The sequence below is a fragment of the Blastocystis hominis genome (genome assembly GCF_000151665.1).
Source record: "Blastocystis hominis, Singapore isolate B (sub-type 7) whole genome shotgun sequence assembly, scaffold_16".
Classification (NCBI taxonomy): Eukaryota; class Bigyra; order Opalinata; family Blastocystidae; genus Blastocystis; species Blastocystis hominis.
In genome coordinates this window covers 392885-410973 of record NW_013171823.1, presented here as the reverse complement: position 1 = coordinate 410973, position 18089 = coordinate 392885, and the positions used below count along the sequence as shown (strand labels likewise).

At 51.4% G+C, this 18089-nt stretch overlaps 6 protein-coding genes; 4 read left to right on the top strand and 2 right to left on the bottom strand.

The window, feature by feature from the left end:
- Nucleotides 1-443: 443 nt before the first annotated feature.
- GSBLH_T00006390001 (uncharacterized protein) lies at nucleotides 444-1377 on the bottom strand (the record flags this gene model as incomplete). The annotated part of the gene is made up of 5 exons (XM_013040664.1): nucleotides 444-696; nucleotides 726-838; nucleotides 869-1033; nucleotides 1063-1152; nucleotides 1216-1377. 5 exons carry the CDS (start codon nucleotides 1375-1377, stop codon nucleotides 444-446), a joined length of 783 nt encoding a protein of 260 aa, XP_012896118.1.
- A 1951-nt stretch (nucleotides 1378-3328) lies between these two features.
- On the top strand, nucleotides 3329-5080 carry GSBLH_T00002139001 (Mitochondrial-processing peptidase (subunit ?); the record flags this gene model as incomplete). The annotated part of the gene is made up of 9 exons (XM_013040663.1): nucleotides 3329-3432; nucleotides 3466-3568; nucleotides 3600-3648; nucleotides 3684-3765; nucleotides 3795-3957; nucleotides 3990-4055; nucleotides 4087-4157; nucleotides 4188-4578; nucleotides 4610-5080. The coding sequence occupies 9 exons, from the start codon at nucleotides 3329-3331 to the stop codon at nucleotides 5078-5080; spliced, it is 1500 nt and encodes a 499-aa protein (XP_012896117.1).
- Nucleotides 5081-5136: 56 nt separating this feature from the next.
- On the bottom strand, nucleotides 5137-7483 carry GSBLH_T00002138001 (uncharacterized protein; the record flags this gene model as incomplete). The annotated part of the gene is made up of 10 exons (XM_013040662.1): nucleotides 5137-5370; nucleotides 5401-5625; nucleotides 5657-5739; nucleotides 5770-6212; nucleotides 6247-6378; nucleotides 6408-6471; nucleotides 6502-6833; nucleotides 6866-7088; nucleotides 7119-7279; nucleotides 7308-7483. The coding sequence occupies 10 exons, from the start codon at nucleotides 7481-7483 to the stop codon at nucleotides 5137-5139; spliced, it is 2073 nt and encodes a 690-aa protein (XP_012896116.1).
- Nucleotides 7484-9189: 1706 nt separating this feature from the next.
- GSBLH_T00002137001 (uncharacterized protein) lies at nucleotides 9190-10277 on the top strand (the record flags this gene model as incomplete). XM_013040661.1 has 1 exon in its annotated part: nucleotides 9190-10277. The coding sequence occupies one exon, from the start codon at nucleotides 9190-9192 to the stop codon at nucleotides 10201-10203; it is 1014 nt and encodes a 337-aa protein (XP_012896115.1). The 3' UTR covers nucleotides 10204-10277.
- A 1361-nt stretch (nucleotides 10278-11638) lies between these two features.
- Nucleotides 11639-14177, top strand: GSBLH_T00002136001 (uncharacterized protein; the record flags this gene model as incomplete). The annotated part of the gene is made up of 6 exons (XM_013040660.1): nucleotides 11639-11683; nucleotides 11713-12651; nucleotides 12681-12949; nucleotides 12977-13127; nucleotides 13185-13724; nucleotides 13758-14177. The coding sequence occupies 6 exons, from the start codon at nucleotides 11639-11641 to the stop codon at nucleotides 14175-14177; spliced, it is 2364 nt and encodes a 787-aa protein (XP_012896114.1).
- Nucleotides 14178-17291: 3114 nt separating this feature from the next.
- On the top strand, nucleotides 17292-17720 carry GSBLH_T00002135001 (uncharacterized protein; the record flags this gene model as incomplete). Its single annotated transcript, XM_013040659.1, has 1 exon — nucleotides 17292-17720. The coding sequence occupies one exon, from the start codon at nucleotides 17292-17294 to the stop codon at nucleotides 17718-17720; it is 429 nt and encodes a 142-aa protein (XP_012896113.1).
- Between the last annotated feature and the right edge of the window lie 369 nt (nucleotides 17721-18089).

Below are 18089 nucleotides of genomic sequence, written 5' to 3'. Positions count from 1 at the left end.
TGTTTATTTTGGATTTATCTTTTAGTCAATTGCTTTTCTAAAACTCATTGATGAATCAATTTGTTTGTTTGTTTGTTCATGGATTTTTTATTACAGAAAACTAATATCCAGTGGAAGATTTCCTAGCGATATTGATCATTCTCCACACTCATTATAATCATTCTCCCTTCACATAAAAAACAACAACACAAAATTAGATCTGCAGAATTCATCTTGCCTCCATATTACCATTCGTTGTGTTCGCTACAAAAAGAAAGCAGGATCGAGACCTAAATCATTGCAATGAGTTTATTGAAACAACAATCAGTACCAATCCAAAAACGATTCCAAAATAAAAGCAGCATTGCTAATCTTTTCAAAAACAGCAACTACAATGTAGCGTCCATCGATTGCACAAGAGATTGAAAGTGAGACGGAAGCGGAGCAATAAACTATCGTATGAACTATTGATCGAGCAGCCCAACCGTTTTCTTTGCGCCATTATACAAGATCGAAATCTTATGGCAATGCAAATAAAAAGCCTTCGGATCAATGAGCTGGTTCCTATTCATTTTCCTCCTTTTTCCATATTTTGAGTCGTTTAAGAGCTCAATGCCCAAGACATCTTTCAGATGAACTCGGATTTGGTGAGTTTTCCCTGAGTAAAGACGACAGCGCAGCAACACAATCTCATCTTTCTGTTTGACCACTTCGTAACTATCATCCACAAAGAAGAAAACGCATACCCAGTCGCAGCTGGAGTCGCTACACTCGTTTCAATGTGAGCTGGAAATATGTTTGTAGGAAGAGGCTTCACTTTGGAATTGATAGCGTGATAAAAATGGCCAGCATTTTGCTCCTATACTCTTTTTTCGATCCGAATGCTTACAAAATCCGAATAAACAATACCAACTCTTGGAAAATGCGATGAACTGAAGGAAACATCGTAGCCAGCAGCGAGGTACATCTTCGATACTTCATGGCAAGCAAATTCGTGACCCAGAGCCCGGGCAGTTTCCCTGTCTCGAGCAACGAGTAACACCCCTGTTGTATCCTGAGAACAAAACATCCCACAGCACATACCTTGTCAAGTCGGTGAACTGGATAGAGTAAGGAGGTTGAAAACATGGATTTTAGAGCAGAAATAACGGAACGAGCGGAATCGAGGTCAGTCTAGAAAACAGAAAATCTCTCACCAAAAAGAACTTGACATAGAGCATTAGGTGGTTTATTTACAACAATTATGTGATCATCGCAATACAAAATACGATCTTTCATGTCCCCAGGCAAATGCTCGGGACGATTCATATTCAACATTTCTTCATTCATCTTTACAAAATAATCGGGTATATGGACAGTACAAGGGGAAAGCAGGCGTTCTCCCGCTTTCATGTACATTCTATACCTCGATTCTATATAGTTAGTTTACCTTTTGTCATTATCAAGAACAAATATACGTTTTTTACGAATCTCTTGTTGAATCACAGAATATGGAGCCTATGTCATACAAAACAAATTAGATATGCTTTTGGAAATTTGTCCATCACATATTTGTCCAAACGACTATTCAGAGAAGATCTTTCCACTCGAAACAATAGAGTACGTTTGAGGGAATGTACAATACTACTATTCGGAATATAGTTTGTACGAAACATCAACCAAAAAATAATACTACCTTATGAGCTGGCCATATCTATCACCAGATACCATTCAAAATGAAATCAATGATATAAGTGTAACCTATAATGCATAGGAATAAGCGATAGTTGAGAGCGAAGCAAATGGTCAACTTGCGAGATAACCAAATTAGCGCAAATGATGAGAGCAATATGGCTGTTTTGAATTTTACTACATTTGAACTGATTTCTAGGCATTACAGTTTTTGACAAAGTATAATAGAATTCAGGAGATTTCGAGTGTGTTACCCGGATTGGAACTGCTATTTTTGGTATTACTTGAAAGTGGTGTGGATTGTAGTTAAGAAGGAGAAAGTTATGCTTATCGCTACTAAATACTGGAATGGGTAGTTCGACAGAGAAGGCAGAGATGACTTCTATTGTGAAAGCGATTGATGATCAGCTTGAAAAGAAGGAATTTTCACTAGAAGTGCAGCGCTATATCTTGATATCATATGTAGGCAACGAAAATACCTAAAGAGGAAGAAGAGGCATTTTGCCAACTTCGAACCTGCCTGTCTGAGTGTATCAGCGAGAAAACCCGCTTTGTCGAAATGATTCAATCAATCGCTTCTCGTTCACCAACCTATTTAGTCTCTATCGTCCCACTTATTCTCAAAGAGATTCCGATTCCTTCTCAAGTTCAGATTGAAAAAGACATTCAGAGAGAAACCTTTTTGATCAATGGCGAAGAAGTATTCGGACAAAACTGGTGCTTCTAGAGTGATGTTGTTTTAATTATAGCAAGCGGGTTATTCATCAGCTTTTAACTTCGATTATGAACTCGGGCACACACGAAAACCCTTCCACTGATTCGATTTATGAGATTGTGATGCAGCAACTTTGCCGAACGCGAATTGGCGAATACTGTTTCAATGAATTGAGTCGAAATCGATGATGAAACACTGACATGTAGATAATCTGTTTTCCTTTCACTCCGACAAATCTTCTTTTATGATCGTGGCAGATAATTCAGCGATGTGTCCAGTCGAAGTTCAAATAGCATCCAAAGCATTTCGAGAGCAAATGGAATGGGGATGGGGCATTTGTGTTAGCATCTGCTTTCAGTTCCACTACATTGCATCTGTTTTGTTGATAGAATGAATGCGTAGATAAAGGATCTTTCTGCACTCTCAGATGAGAAGAGTTCGCAATCTTCTACTGTATGTCGGATCTCAATGAAGAGTCAGTGTTACAGTTGCATCGGATTGGAAGAATATGCTGGATTGAGGATAGAGAATTGTGGGAATATTAGTTTTACTATTGAGTCAAGTGTTTGTTCGAGAAGGTGCAAATGAGTAGAGGAAGATGATGATGTTATGAGAGCGTAGTGCATAAATCAAACTGCATAAAGTGCTCTTGCCAAGAATTCTCAATGCTTTGTTTTCCTCTTTCAATCATTGTAATGAAAGTGAATTGTTGCGATTCGATGTCATCCCATTTATTTATTCCACATTTATGTCTTATCCAAACAAAAATCATACCTTTCACTCTAAGAAATAAAATAGTTATATCTACACCACTGCAACTATGAACCGATGAAGCGATTTCCATGTTCCTTTGCTTTATCACCCTCCAAAACAATGCTTCTGTTATCCTAAATTTTTAATTCGACATCTCCTTTCGATCTACCAACACTCCTCATACAACTTTTTTTCATTATTTCTTATTGTATGCTTCGAATAGGGGCAACTACTCAAAGATTGGTTAGGAGCACTCTGCGTTATGCATCAAGCTCCAAACTAACAAAACTGAGTCTCAAGGAAGAATGGCCAGGGTAAATAGGAATGTTCGTATCGTTTTAGTTTAGTATCCCTACTCTGAAACCGTTGCACGATATGAAAACCCCAAAGACCTTAGTGACGAAGCTTTCGTCCGGGTTAACGGTTGCCTCGCATGAAAAATACGAGACCGTTGTTATTTTATCCAAATATCATATTCTAGGTGAGTGCTATCGGAATTTTCATTGGTTCTGGAAGTATCAATGAACAAGGTATGAATCTGAGTTTTGAATTCCTCACCATACAGTGAACGAGTACGGAAGCACATTTATTATGGAAAATATGGCATTTAAGTCGACTGAAAGTAGTTCGCACAGCGAGATAGTAAAGTTTGTTTTTCCAGGTAGCTGCTATGTAGACGCCTTGAAGAGATCGGAGCCACTGTCACGAAGCGCTCTGGCCGCGACTTCATTTCCATTATTGTCGAAACGCTCCGTGATAATGTCGGAGATTGTGTCCGCCTGCTCTCTGAAACAATCACGCAGCCCCGTCTTTTAGATGAGGAAATCCAAGAAGCGACCGTTTCTCCGCTGTATTCTGCTGAGTTTCGTAGAACATCCTGGGCTACTTCAACGAAAATCGTATTTTAGATCGTGATTACCTCTCCTGGTCCACCGACGTATCTCTGCTCCCCTCCTCTCCCTGTCTAGTTTCTCCATGCCGCCATGTTCGGCGCCAATTCTCCGTACGGCCACGGCATCAACGTGCAGCAGCCTGCCGTGTGGGTTCGTCGTGAGGGACTAACGCACAGCAACGCCGAGACGCTTCGCGGGTTCTGGTCGAAGCACTACGTGGCTCCCAACATGTGTTTAGTGGGCGTAAACGTGGACCACGAGCAGCTGACCGGCTTCGCCGACAAGTTCTTCCGCTTCCAGACCTCTCCGTCGATGCCGAGCGTGTTCAACGCGCTGGACGCGCAGCAGGGAAAGCCTCCGGCGCAGGAGAATCGGATCGTGAAGGGAGGGAGCTACTTCGCGGAGCTGGCAGGGATGGACATGGTGGAAGTGGACCTGGGATTCCACACCAACGGATGGCTCGCCAAGGACATGGTCGCGCTGAATCTCCTGCAAATGATTCTGGGCGGCGGCAAGATGTTCAGCGCGGGCGGCCCGGGCAAGGGAATGTACAGCCGGCTTTATAAAGTGGGTTTGTTCGCGCTGCAGTGATCGATAGGACGTGATGAATCGCTACGGCTGGTTCGAATCCTGCGAAATCACCATGCTGCTCTCCCGACTCCACGGAATTGCGAGTCTGCGAGCGCTGGTCCCGCCCTCCTTCGTCGCCCCTACCACGAAAATCCTGTGCGATCACATTCGGCAGCTGGCCGCAGAGCCGCTCTCCGACGATGAGTTCCAACGCGCCAAGAACCAGTTCGAAAGCAGACTGTACATGAACCTGGAGGAGCGAGCGGTGATGTGCGAGGACATCGGAAATCACTTGCTGACCTATGGACGACACGTGTATCCCGAGGAATGGTCCGAGCAGATCAATGCGATCACCAAGGAAGATGTCATGAAGGCTGTGAAGGGATTGCTGGACCTCCCGCCTGCCTACGTCGTGTTCGGGAGCGAGGTGAACAAAGAGTACAAGAACTTCCCGCCGATCGAAGGCATTCAGAGCTATTTGCAAATGCCCTACAAGTAAAAGAGAGGGTCATACAACGGGGTCACACTACAGGGTCATCGTGAGAAAAGAAGAATTCAAAGAGTCAGTATATGTTTGTTCCAACAAACAGAAAAGAGGACGAATCTCGCCGATGCCTCCTCCACCTCCACCTTCCATTCACCGCGAAGCAGCACGTACTTCGCCTGCTCATTCGCCAGGTGCAGCTGCTCTTCGCCCAGAACGAAGTGGACCGTCTGCGTCTCGCCAGGAGCCAAAGAAACGCGCGAAAAGTCCGCGAGACTCTTCAGCGGATATCCCTGCTTTCCAGCCTATCGGTCACCCCATCCACGCATTGCAACCAGCGGGGACTTCACAAACAGCAGAACGCTCTCGTCTCCCTGTCGACTGCCCGTGTTGGTCACCTTCACGTACACGTCGATCGCCAGCGCAGATCGAAGGCGGTGGTTCCGCATCTGCCCAATCTCCACTGCGTGGGCGAACGTCGTGTAAGACAAGCCGAAGCCGAACGGATGGATCACAGGACCCGCGAAGAACCGATACGTTCTTCCCGGGAATCCGGTCTCCTACCACTCATCGCTTCGTTCCGTTTCCCACCTCCTTCGGACGCATGTTCATATCGAAGTAGTCCAGATTCGTCACGTAGTCATTGTAATACATCGTGTTCACCAATCGACCGCCTGCTTCTCACGCTCCCTCCCTTTCCCTACTCGGATTCACGTCTCCCACGATCACTTCGGCGATCGCCTGGCCTCCGAACATGCCTCCATACCCCACTGCCAGCACGCCCACCACATGCTCGTTCTGCTCGTACGCGCTGATATCCACCGAACCGCCTCCCGAGAGGAGCGTCAAGACCACGGGGACGTCGGTCTGCGCGAGCAGGCCGTCGAGCAGAGCTCTCTGGCTCGCGGGAAGCAGCAAATCCTCGCGATCCAGACCTTCTCGCTCGATCTCCTGGTTGAGACCGACGGTCACGACGATCAGATCGACTCCCTCCAGCTTGCTCAACGCCTCGAGAGACTTCACAACATCGACGTGATCACACACGTTGCGCAAACCCTGAGCCACCGTCACGATGAACTCGGGAATTCCATTATAATTGCCAAGCATCACGCCGGCATCTTCGGCATACGGTCCCATCACCACCACGCTATTCGATCACACCCAAAAAGCAGAAAGCCCACTGCTTGTCTTTCAGAGACAGCGGCAAGAAGTCGTTCTGGTTCTTCAGCAGCGCAATTCCCTCGCGCGCAGCACGCAGCGCCATGGCCTGATGCTCCTTGGTGTTCAGTTTGTCGAGTCCGTAGTGCGTGTACCTGCATCGCAGCCATTCCATGCGACCTACACTTGCTGCTCCACCGGATCGAACAGGCCAAGTCGCATCTGGACCTTGAACAGGTTCGCCAGCGCTGCGATTCACTCGCCTCATCCACTCCTACCATCGTCCACCTCCGCTTCCTTCAGTCGGCCTGATTCCACGCTGTGCAGAATGTGCTGCTGATAGAAGCCGCCGCAGTCCAAATCGCACGTCGCTCTCACGCCCAGCATCGCCGTGGTGTCGGTGTCGTTCGTGTAGTGGTGGTTGTAGATGATCGTATCGATGGCGCCGCAGTCCGAAGTGATGTAGCCCTCGAAGCCCCAGCCGCCTCGCGCCGTTCCGTAGAGAAGCTCGCGGTCTGCGCAGGCAGGGATTCCGTTGATGGCGTTGTAGCTGCACATCAGAGACGATACGTGTCCCTTTTTCACGCACTGCTCGAAAGGCACTTGGAATCTACGGTCGAAAGCGAGGCGTAAAGAGCCAACGTGTCCGTCATGTCGCGATCGCTCACAATCGCGTCGAATTCGAATCGTTCCACGCCATGCCAGTTTTCAAGATCGTATGCCGAATAGTGCTTGCAGCACGCAGACACCTTCAGATAGCGGGGATCTTCTCCCTCCTGCAGACCGCGCACAAACTCGACAGCGTAGGTAGCCACCAGGAACGGATCTTCGCCGGGTGTTTCTTGGCCACGGCCCCAGCGAGGATCTGCGGGTCAGCGGGACGGTAGAGACCTACCGCGGTACACATTCACGTTCGGGGACCAGTATGTCAGGTTGGCTCGCTCAGCATTGTTCATTACTCGCGCCTCTGTCGAAATGATCGAGGCAATATCGTGGAACAGGGGCTTATCGAACGACTGGGCGGTGAGGGCTACCTGAGGGAAGGCCGTGGCAAATCTGTGTGATCATTCCATCCAATCAATACGGTGTGGGCTCCTGAAAGACTACACCCGGGGAGGCAGCAACACCGTGAAGTGCCTCCGACCACCACTGGTACTTGGGAATGTTCAGACGTTTCACTTCAGAAGCAGTATGTCCCATCAAACTCATCTTCTCGGCCAGGGTCAGTTCAGCAACTAGAGCTCGTGCTCTCTCTACCATTTAGGATACTAATATCCAAAACCATCGAAAGATAGATTAACATCGCACCACTTTTTAGAACTCCAGGGTTCACCATCGCACGGTCGGACCATTGCCAGTCCGCAACAGAAAATTAGTACGCTTACAATTAGTTGATAAAACATTTTATAAAAGAGCTAAGGATCATTATCGCGGGAATTGTGTTTTCTAAACCCCGATCACAATACAAATCCTTTTTGCAAGATGATAGAGAGTCTAGAGAGCTTGGAGAGTCTAGAAAGCCTAGACTTCTTTCAATCGAATCAAACTGAATATGGTGGAAATCATGTTGCTGTTGCGATTTCCTCTTCTCTGTCTCTTCTCTTTTCTGGTCTGATGATCATTTTGTATGTGTCCCGTTCAAAATTGAGGCAAGCTTCGCGCGGATACTTAGTAATGATCAATGTTTGCGATTTTGTCGCCTCAATTTGCTTTCTTTGTTCCTCGCTAGATTTATCCTTTTTAAATACGGACCTCATTCGCAAGATTGAAGTAGGGAAGGTAATTACGAAAATTGAGTCGTCAGGGTTACCTTATCCAATTCTTTTATCTCGGAAGTTTCTGCTGGACGGTGTGCAATTCTCTGCATGTGTATGGGCGCAAGGTGGTCGTGACCCTGTAGGTACTCTTTGGTTCACAATCACAAAGAAGTCCCGGCCAGTCACTGGAAGAATCAGCTTATTGCCTGGATCCTTCCATTGCTTACAACGCTAGTCCTCTTTGTGTACGATTGCCTCGGTGCAGCTCCGTTGGGAGACTGCGGCCGTGTTTGGTAGAGCACTCACGATGCGCTGACTCACTTATAGGCCCTGGATCTCCAATTCCTTTCCCCATTCTCTTTGGTTCCAAATTTGCTTTATGTATATTCCAATCGTTCTGATTCTACTCTTTAACACAATTCTGTATACTTTAGTAGGTTGCACGGCGCGCGAGGAAGACCAACATTACTACATCTTACTTCGTTCGTTCGCGTATCCACTCTGACACCCTCGTTCTCTAGCTATATTATCGTTGCCGCCTTCTCCATCTTGTGGAGTGGTTTTGACCGCGTGTTTTTCGCTATAAAACAGCGACATATGGACTTCGGCGTGGATTTGATCTCCTTTTCTGTGCCTTTGATCGTAGCAATCGGGGCGAAATGGGACGTAGGGATTCCTGAACGTGTGCGCGTATTCGATGAACAAGTTCTTCTTCGCATCCTTCCGAAAAGAGCCATCGACTCGGGAGTTCGAGACAGGAAAAGATTTGATGGAAGAGCAGATTCCAATGATTGGAGCTGATGAAATGTGATCTAGAAGGGAGAGTATAGAGTAGGTGCAAGCTACGCGGTGATTTTCTGTGTTTGTTCAACACTCTCTTTTTTGAAGTTCGGAGTTGTGATTTATTATCGATCGTTTCTGAATCAGAGCTTCAGAAATGATAGTTGCTTCTCTGTGTGCGCTTTTCTTTCTCATGCTTTTGTAATCTTGCGTTTTTTCTCTTACTTTTAGTAACACACTAAATTATGAGGATTCTTATCCTCTCTCCGTGTCAGTAATGCAAAACAGACGTAGCGTACAACGTTCGAGTGTTTCGAGCGACGCTCGTAGTTTTAACGATTAACTCATTGAACTGTAGTAGCAGAACGGACGGAGAAGACTGTGGTATCCTCCATTTCTCAAGAATTCCGTCCAGCGGTTCCAAACACGATGGATCAGCCGACAGGGAGCCCTCTCCTCTCCCAGTCCACCATCCCCACCGACGTTCCGAACGTTGCTTCAACCAATGTTGGGAACATGGGTCGCGTTCATCCGACGACTTCGATTCCCACAAGCCATCCTCTAAGCTCCACTCCCTCCTCTTCTCCTCCCCTCCGCTCCGTCCACAACCACACCTCCGCGTGGGAGCCCTACATCTTCCACTACACTGCGGGCATCCCCACGCCCACGCTCTTCCTCTTCGTGGTCAACTTCCACGAGCCTCGCTACGCGCCCGTCCGCTTCCTCTCCACTCAGTACTTCCCGCTCTTCCGCCGCCACTTCCTCTTCGACTTCGACGTCGTCTTCCTCGGCCCCTGGGAGAGCCGCGGGGATCACGTGCTCTCCCACCGCCTGCCCATCCACGGACACTTCTCCTACCGCTCCCTCGCCGTCGCCTACCAGCAGCTCTGCGTCCGCGAGGCCTGCCGCTATGCCTCCTTCGTCCTCATGAACGACGACAGCTACCTCGACCCCGTCTTTCTCCTCCAATACCCGCTCGAGAAGTCCCTCACCGAACCCTCCCGCATGCTCAATCCCCGCGGGAATTGGATGTGGCTCCGAAAACGAAACGCTCGCAACCAGACCTACGCGCAGGCCTTCGACGACGCGCTGCGCGAGCTTATCGCCCAGCCGCGCTGGAGCAAGTGCGAATTCGGGAAACCGGAGAATCGGCGGCGAGGATTCGCGGATTTTTTCATGATTCGTCGCGACAACATGAGCGATTTCTGCGAGTTATCCGCGGTTATGTACCGACATCGCGTGTTCCTGGAGATGGCGGCGCCGACGATTAATTACTGCTTTACGCGGACGTTCGTGGACAACTGCAATCATGGACCTATGAAGAATCGGAGGACATGTGTTCACATGCATCCCGTGAAGTATCGACAACCCGGGAACGAGCAGCTCGCCATCAATCGGATGCTGCGGTATAATATGGATGCGGCACCGCCACGAATGTGGTAACAGAGTGATGTGTGTAAGTGATGGGCTGTCTGCTGCGTGTGTGTTGTGTGTGTTGTATGATGCGTGCTGCGTGCTGCGTGTTTGTGGTAATGAATGAATACAAGAAGGCAGGAATAAATAAATAAAAGCAAGAAAGAAAGAGAGACTGAATCGAAGAGATACAAAGGAACTGAGAGTTTCCTTTTTATGGCTGTGAAATCAACCAAAACATCTTACGAACAACCATAACTGTCCTCCAAAATTCGATGGGATCGTTGCAAACAGTCTGAATGAAAGGTCTATTTTAGTCAGTTAACTTTGACTAACTCGAATTCGCTTTCTGGTCTTCGTACCTCCTTCCTTGTCATTTTGAAATTTATTTTTCCTTTTTGGCCGTTTGTTTTCAAATTTATGTTCCCCTCACGAATTAATTGTGTCTCCCCTCTTTTCCACTTGAATCCCGCATACTCACCCAAAAACCTTGCAATACATCAACGAAATGTCAAAGATTTTCTCATTCAATTTTACAATAACCGCGGTTCTCACTTCAATAATCCCTTTATTCGTGAAAACCCACAGGAATCGGTTTCCATAGATCTACGTGAAATTAGGACCTTGTTTCTGATTTCTGTGCGCTTTTTAATATAGAGCAGTTGTATGTAAGTAGTTTTGCTGAGTTTGGCCTGAGTGAAGAGTTCTTGTTTTGCATGATTTGGTGCTTACAGCGTCCATAGAATAGCGTTGTGTTACAGATTTGCCATGCGACAAAAGGATACATCAGGATTTATTCAGACTGATGCTTCCGCAGGAAAACCTGGAGAAAGTGATGATACTGATTTCAAAGAAAGTGTTAGTGATATAATATCGTCCGAGTAGGAGCTTGCTAACATTTTTGGTTATTTCGCAGAGATGAAGAAGAGATTCTATTTTCAAACGAAGAGTTCAGTAACCCCAGTCCATCTGAAAAGGACGAATCTTCTTCGCGCAAACGTCCTTTAAGAAGATGTTGAAAATTGACTTGGTTTCGATGTAGGCACAAAATCCTTTAAGAAGCGATTGATGTTGAACCATGAATCAAGTAGTGAAGGTGACTTGGACCCTCTCGTTGAAGAGTCGCAAGAATTCCAGGATCCACAACCCCCAGAAAGCAACAATTCAAAGTGTTTTGTGTAGTGCGTGAAATGGGTACCTCAAGCACAGTGTTGTTCCGCGAGAGTGGCTCTCGGACGTTCGTGTAAATGCCATCATTCATCGCCAGTCGAATCGAATCGCTGACTGGCTTCCGATCCTCCAAAAACTAAACACACAGTACGTAGTCAATGGTAGCTGTATCGACCCGGATCGTTATTCAAAATGGTCGGCCCTTTCTGACACAGAGAAGCAAGAAATTGTCGAGCTTTATCTTGTCCATTGGAGAGATCTTTCCTATCTTCACTGCTCCTGGGAGTCCGAAGCGATGCTCACGCAGCGCGAAGGTTCCCACATGAAGCAGAAATTCCAGGTTGTCGCGGAGAGAGAGGTCGATTCTAGAGGTTTTACCGCAGTGAACACGAGTTTATCGTGGAATCGGAGGTGTACGGGGAGGACGTGTATTTCAACCCCGAGTTTATCGAAGTGGATCGAATTCTGGATGTGCGAATCGTCACAAGCGAGCCGATTTCCGACGAGGAGGCGCAGAACGATCCCGACTATGCGCTGCTCGCGTCCGAAGACTGCTATGGATCGAAAGGACGCTTCACGAAGCAGTTCCTCGTGAAATGGCAGAGCACGCAATACGAAGAAATCACCTGGGAAGTCTTCGACGACTTCCGCGACGAAGCGGCGATCCGCAAGTACTACGCTCATCTGTGCGGCTTGGATCGCTCTCTCACGCCTAGACGTCGCGTTGTGGACCCGAACGCTGCCGCGCCGCACGACCGTCCGCCCTTGGCGCAGTTTCGGAAGGTGAATCCGGAGGAGATTCCGACGAAAGGGAACCAGCTGCGCCCCTACCAAGTGGAAGGCGTGAACTGGATGCTGTGGAACTGGTTCAACAACCGAAACAGTATTCTCGCGGACGAAATGGGGCTCGGCAAAACCGTGCAGAGCACGTTGTTTATCCAGCAAATCCTGCATCGCTACAAGACGAAGCCTCCCTTCCTCATCGTGGCTCCGCTCTCCACCCTGCCGCACTGGGAGGCGGAGATCGCGCGCTGGACCGATCTGCACGTGGTCGTCTTCCACGGCCGCGTCGAATCGCGCCGAATCATCAAGCAGTACGAGTGGAAGTCGCAGGAGGGCGAGTTCGACATCCTCTTAACCACCTTCCAGATCTGCATCGCGGAGGCCGCAGCGCTCTCGTCGATTTCATGGGCAGGTTTGGTGGTGGACGAGGCGCATCGGCTGAAGGGGAAGAACAACAAGCTCGGCGACGTGCTCAAGAAAATCGACTTCGGCTGCAAGCTGCTGCTCACCGGCACGCCGCTGCAGGTAGGCGAGGAGGGCGGAGTCGAGCGCAGAACAACACGGAGGAGCTCTGGATCCTCCTCAACTTCCTCCAGCCGGAGCGGTTCCACGACGCCGAGCAGTTCCAGGCCGATTTCGGCGACATGAAGGTGGCGGCGCAGCTGGAGAAGCTGCACACGCTGCTGAAGCCGCTGATGCTGCGACGAATGAAGGAGGACGTGGAGAAGTCGCTGAAGCCGAAGGAGGAAACGGTGATCAACGTGGAGATGACGGCGATGCAGAAGAAGTTCTACCGCGCGGTGTACGACCACAACACGAGCGTGTTGTAGGAGCGCAGGAGCGGAGTGAGGCGTAGCGTCAGCACGGACAGCAAAAACCTGCCTTCGCTGATGAACATCACCATGGAGCTGCGGAAATGCTGCAATCACCCCTTCCTGATCCGCGGCGCGGAGTCCACCGTCATCGAGGAGATCTGTGCGGTGTACCCCTTTCGATCAAGCGTAGACGCGCTGGAGAAGATCGAGCGCCCTGCCGTGCTGCCGCTCTCTGTGCAGGAGCTCGCGCCCGAGCTCGCTTTGAAGTACATCACCTACGCGAGCGGGAAGATGGTGGTGCTGGACAAGCTGCTCCCCAAGCTGCGCGCCCAAGGCCACCGCGTGCTGCTGTTCAGCCAGATGGTGAACATGCTGAACATCATCCAGGACTATCTCTCCATGAAGGGCTATCCCTTCGAACGCATCGACGGCGGCGTTAAAATCAGCGATCGCCAGGCCGCCATCGATCGCTTCTCCACGCCGGGAAGCGACCGCTTCATCTTTCTGATCTGCACGCGCGCCGGCGGCGTGGGCATCAATTTAACCGCGGCGGACACGGTGATCATTTACGACTCGGACTGGAATCCGCAGAACGACATCCAGGCGCAGGCGCGGTGCCATCGCATCGGGCAGGACAAGGCAGTGAAGGTGTACCGCCTGATCACGAACCGGACGTACGAAATGGAGATGTTCCAGAAGGCGAACATGAAGCTGGGTCTGGACAAAGCCGTGTTGAACCCGCTGAAGCAGAACATCAAAACGGACGGGCAAGTGGAGATGAGCGTAGTGTGCAGCGGATGGATGGATAGGATGTAGAAACTGAGCAAGAAAGACGTCGAGACGTTGCTGAAGTACGGAGCGTATGATTTGTTCAAAGAGGAACGCGAAGGGCGATCCGAGGAGCGAAGCAATGCGTTCTGCGAGGCGGATATCGAGCAGATTCTGGAGAAGAACGCGAAGGTGATCACGATCGATTCGCAGGGCGGGTCATCGTTCAGCAAAGCGTCGTTCATCACGGACACGTCGGACGAGATCGATATCGATGACCCGAATTTCTGGACGAAGATCGTGGGGCTGAAGGACCATTCGCAGGACGTCATGGGTCCTCGCGTCCGAAAGAAGGTGGAATACAAGGAGGTGGGCGACGGAGAAGATCTAGTGGAGGGCGGATTTGAGGATGAGAACGAGTGGAACAAAACGGATCGCGATATGCTGGTGAAGCAGGTATCTCTTTGACGTTCTCTGCATTCGTAGCTCTTGGTGTTCGGTTGGGGCCACTGGGAGGCGATCAACGGCAACGAGCGGCTTCAGAAGCACTCGGTCGGGTCCATCCGACTGCTCGCTGCGGCCATCATCGGGCAGCTGGCGCGCCTCTGCGAGCTGGTGAAGACCGAGGATGTGAACAAGAAGCTGTTTCTATCGGCGGTGAAGAGCGCGCAGCAAGGGAAGGAAGCGGTCACGCGACTCGCGGAGACGTTTACGATCTGCAAAGTGCTGCTGGATGAGAGCGAAGAGGACGCCTGGCTGCTGCCCCACCGCTATCCGATGTTGGTTCGCGACAATACCTGGGTGCTGAAGATGATGCGCGTCTGCAGCCGCTATCTGAAGCATTTCTCGTTCCTCCTGCAGCTCTCGCGCAGCGTGGTGAACTTCAAGATCCAGCTGGGCCAGCCGGTCGCGTTCCCGAAGCTGCGGCGCGCGGTGCTGCCCGTGGCGTGGTGGGGAATGGAGGAGGACCGTGACGTGCTGCTGGGCGTGCTGCGGCATGGCTGGGGCAACTGGAAGGCGATCTGCGAGGACGCGGAGCTGTGCTTCCATCGCCAGGGCGTGGCCTATGCGGGACACGCGATGGAGGAGGAAGAAGGCTTCGGCGAAGAAGCCGACGGCGAAGCCATGGAGATCGAGCCCTCGCCCAAGGACTCCCAAGAGAAGTCCCCGACCACCCCCATCGAGAAGCCCTCCAGCGGGTCTGTTGACAAATCTCCTGGTGCATCTGTTGACAAATCCCTCCCTGCGTCTACCGACAAATCCCTCTCTGCATCACAGGAAAAGCTGTTTCCCTCGCCTTCCATCCTCATGAAGCGCGTTCGCCGGCTCGTCGACGCGATGGAGGTCGCTGTGTCCAAGGGTCTCCACCTCCAATCGCTCGACTACTCCCAGCCCGCGCCCGCTGCTTCGCCGAAACGCCCCAAGAAGACGGCGGCCACGTTCATGGGGCAGTGGATCGTGAAAGAGTCCAAAGCGCTACGCAACGCGATTCTCCGCTGGGGCCTTCCCGTGCCCCCCTTGCCCGCAGATTCAGGACTGCTCCTTCTTTCCTCCGGCACGGGCGTGACGCCCCAAATGGTCGAAGAGGAAAAGCAGTTCACGTTCATCGCCGACGTGGTCGATTCGCTCATTTCGGAGGTCATCACGCTCCTCGGCGAGCGTCCTTCGTCCTCTCCCTTCCCTTCTTCTTCTTCTTCTTGTTCTTGCTCCTCTCCTTCGCTTTCCCTGCCCTTACCGACCGACGCTTCCGCTTCTGCCCCGTCCAGCCGCTTAGTGGCGTCGCCCTTTCCGTACCACCACTGTCCTGCCTGCGCGCGCCGCGATCCCGCCGCGTACTGTCCCTTCTGCGACCTCTACATCGGCTACCGCGTGCTGAAGGTGGAGAGCCAGCTGCTCTACAAGACCTACGAGGAGGTCCAGCAGCTTGCGCGGTACTTGGAGACGCACGCCCGCACGATCTCGGACATCTCGAAGGAGGCGAAGAGCGCCGCCGACCCCGCGGGGAAGCCGGAGAAGCCCTCGAAAACGAACGAGAACGACGTGATCCTGCCCTCCACGATCTACGCGCAGCGCCTTCTCGGCCGCGTCCAGCTCTTCTACGACCTCGAGCAGCTCGTCTGGCGCAAGGACGCGGGCGTGCTGCGCGCGTTTCTGAAGCGCTGGCAGACCTCCGGGATGCACCACCAGGACAACGTTCCCCGCGGGTGGTCGCCGCCCATCCACGACGCGTACTTGTTCCTGGGCGTGTACCGCTGGGGCGTCGTGGACTGGGAGACCGTCTGGCGCGACCCGGAATTGCCCTTCTACATCGCCGACGCCGACGAGCACAAGCGAAAAACCAAGCGGAGGAAGAAGGACGAGGACGGTCCCGAGCCCGCCGCCGAGCTGCCGCCCGAACCCGCCGCCGAAAAGGGCGCTTCGCCGTACTCGCTGGAAGACGCGCAGCGGCTGAAAAGCGCGAACGTGTCGCGGCAGGAGCTGGTGTCGGGGCTGTCGTCGCTGTACGTGCTGAAGCGGATCAACGCGATGCTCCGGTTCTTCAAGCAGAACCAGTCCTACGCCGTGCTCACGTCCATCAACCAGCTGCCCACCGAGGTCGGCGTGCTCGTCTCCAACCAGTCGCGCCGCGTCGCCGTCACCTTCGCGCGCCGCCGCCGCCTTCTCCCCATCCGCGTCCACCTCGTCCAGGAAGTCTTCTGGAAGCGCAACCAGTACCTTCCCGTCAGTTCCCGCCTCCCTCACGCCGCGCCTCCGGTCGACTTCGTTCCCTACCCGCTGCCTCCGCCCTGGCTCGCCGCGCTCCGCCCCGGCTCCGCTCCCTTCCCGCCCGCCGCGCTCGTCTATCTCTCCGGCGCCTCTCCCGCGCCCTCCGCTTTCTCCGGGCTCGCCGAGCTCGTCGGACGCTCCGTCCCCTTCCCCGCCTTCCCCGCCGCGCGCACAGCCCCGCGGGACGCCGAGCCGCTCTTCGCGAAGAGCCGGGAGTTCCTGCGGTCGGTGCAGCTGCCGCTGCAGGTGCACGGCGCGACGGTGGTGAGCCTGGGCCGCATCGTGACGCAGTTCCCGACGTACCACAACAAGAACTACATCTGGCCGGTGGGGTTTAAGTAGGCGTGGCGCAGCCAGGCGACGCGTAGGTCCGTCAAGCTCTTCGCTTCCTTCAAGGATCCCTCGCGTCGCGTTCTCTACACCTCCGAGATCCTCGACGGCGGGCCCGAGGTCCGGTTCCACGGTTTTTCTCATCGCTAGGGTCCCATCTTCCGCGTCACCGCCGAGGACGCCCCCGAAACTCCGATCGCGACGCAGAGCGCGACGGCGAGCTGGCAGCAAGTGCTGGAACTGGTGCGGCAGGCGCAGCACGCGACGCGCGGCAGTTATTCGATCAGCGGACCGGATTGCTTCGGCCTGTCGGCGCTGGAAGTGGCGCGGTGCATCGAGGGGCTGGAGGGCGCGGAGCTCTGCACGGAGTACGTCAGTCGGAGGAGAAGCAAGGCCGGGAGAGGCGAGGCCGAGGCCACGTTCGGAAGGGACGGGCGCGCAGCGACGGCAGCCCCCGCGGGGACGGTGGTGCCCTTGGGATCGGTGATGCCCATGGCCCAAATGAATCAAATGAATCAAATGAACTCGATGAATCAAATGAATCAAATGAATCAAATGAATCAAATGAATCAAATGAATCAAATGAACCAAATGAATCAAATGAATCAAATGAACCAAATGAATCAAATGAATCAAATGAATCAAATGAATCAAATGAATCAAATGAGTCAAATGAGTCAAATGAGTCAAATGAATCAAATGAATCAAATGAACCATATAAACCATATAAATCAAATGAATCATATAAACCATATGACACAAATGGCACAAATGGCCTCAATGGTCCCCACTGCACAAATTCCCCAAATGGCTCCTATGCCTGCGGTAACCCCTCCAGTGCCAGTAGCCTCGGTAGCTTCGGTAACAGAAAGTCAGGGGAATGAGGAGGACCCTTATATTAACTTTTCTATTTGACCTGTTTGTTAGAATCATGCTGTCGCTCGTCCTTGCGCTTCGTTCCATTCTCGTGTTGTCTCTTCTCCTATTTATTGATGAGCTGATTATCTACATTGGAAACTTGCTCGAGGAGAACGACAACTGGAACTGGAATTTCAATCGGGGACTTCCCAGTACATATAGACCAGATTCTCACCATCAATTTCAGAATAAACAAAATAAAAGATTGCAAGTCTGTGATTTTTGCCTATTCTTCACTTTAGATTTCGATCGATGTGGCAACGGAGATTAAAGGGAGTAGTTCGTTTTCCGAATCAGGAGTAAACCCAATACCAGTGACTTTGACTGAAATCAGCGATAACGGCAATTATTCCAAGTCCTATTTTA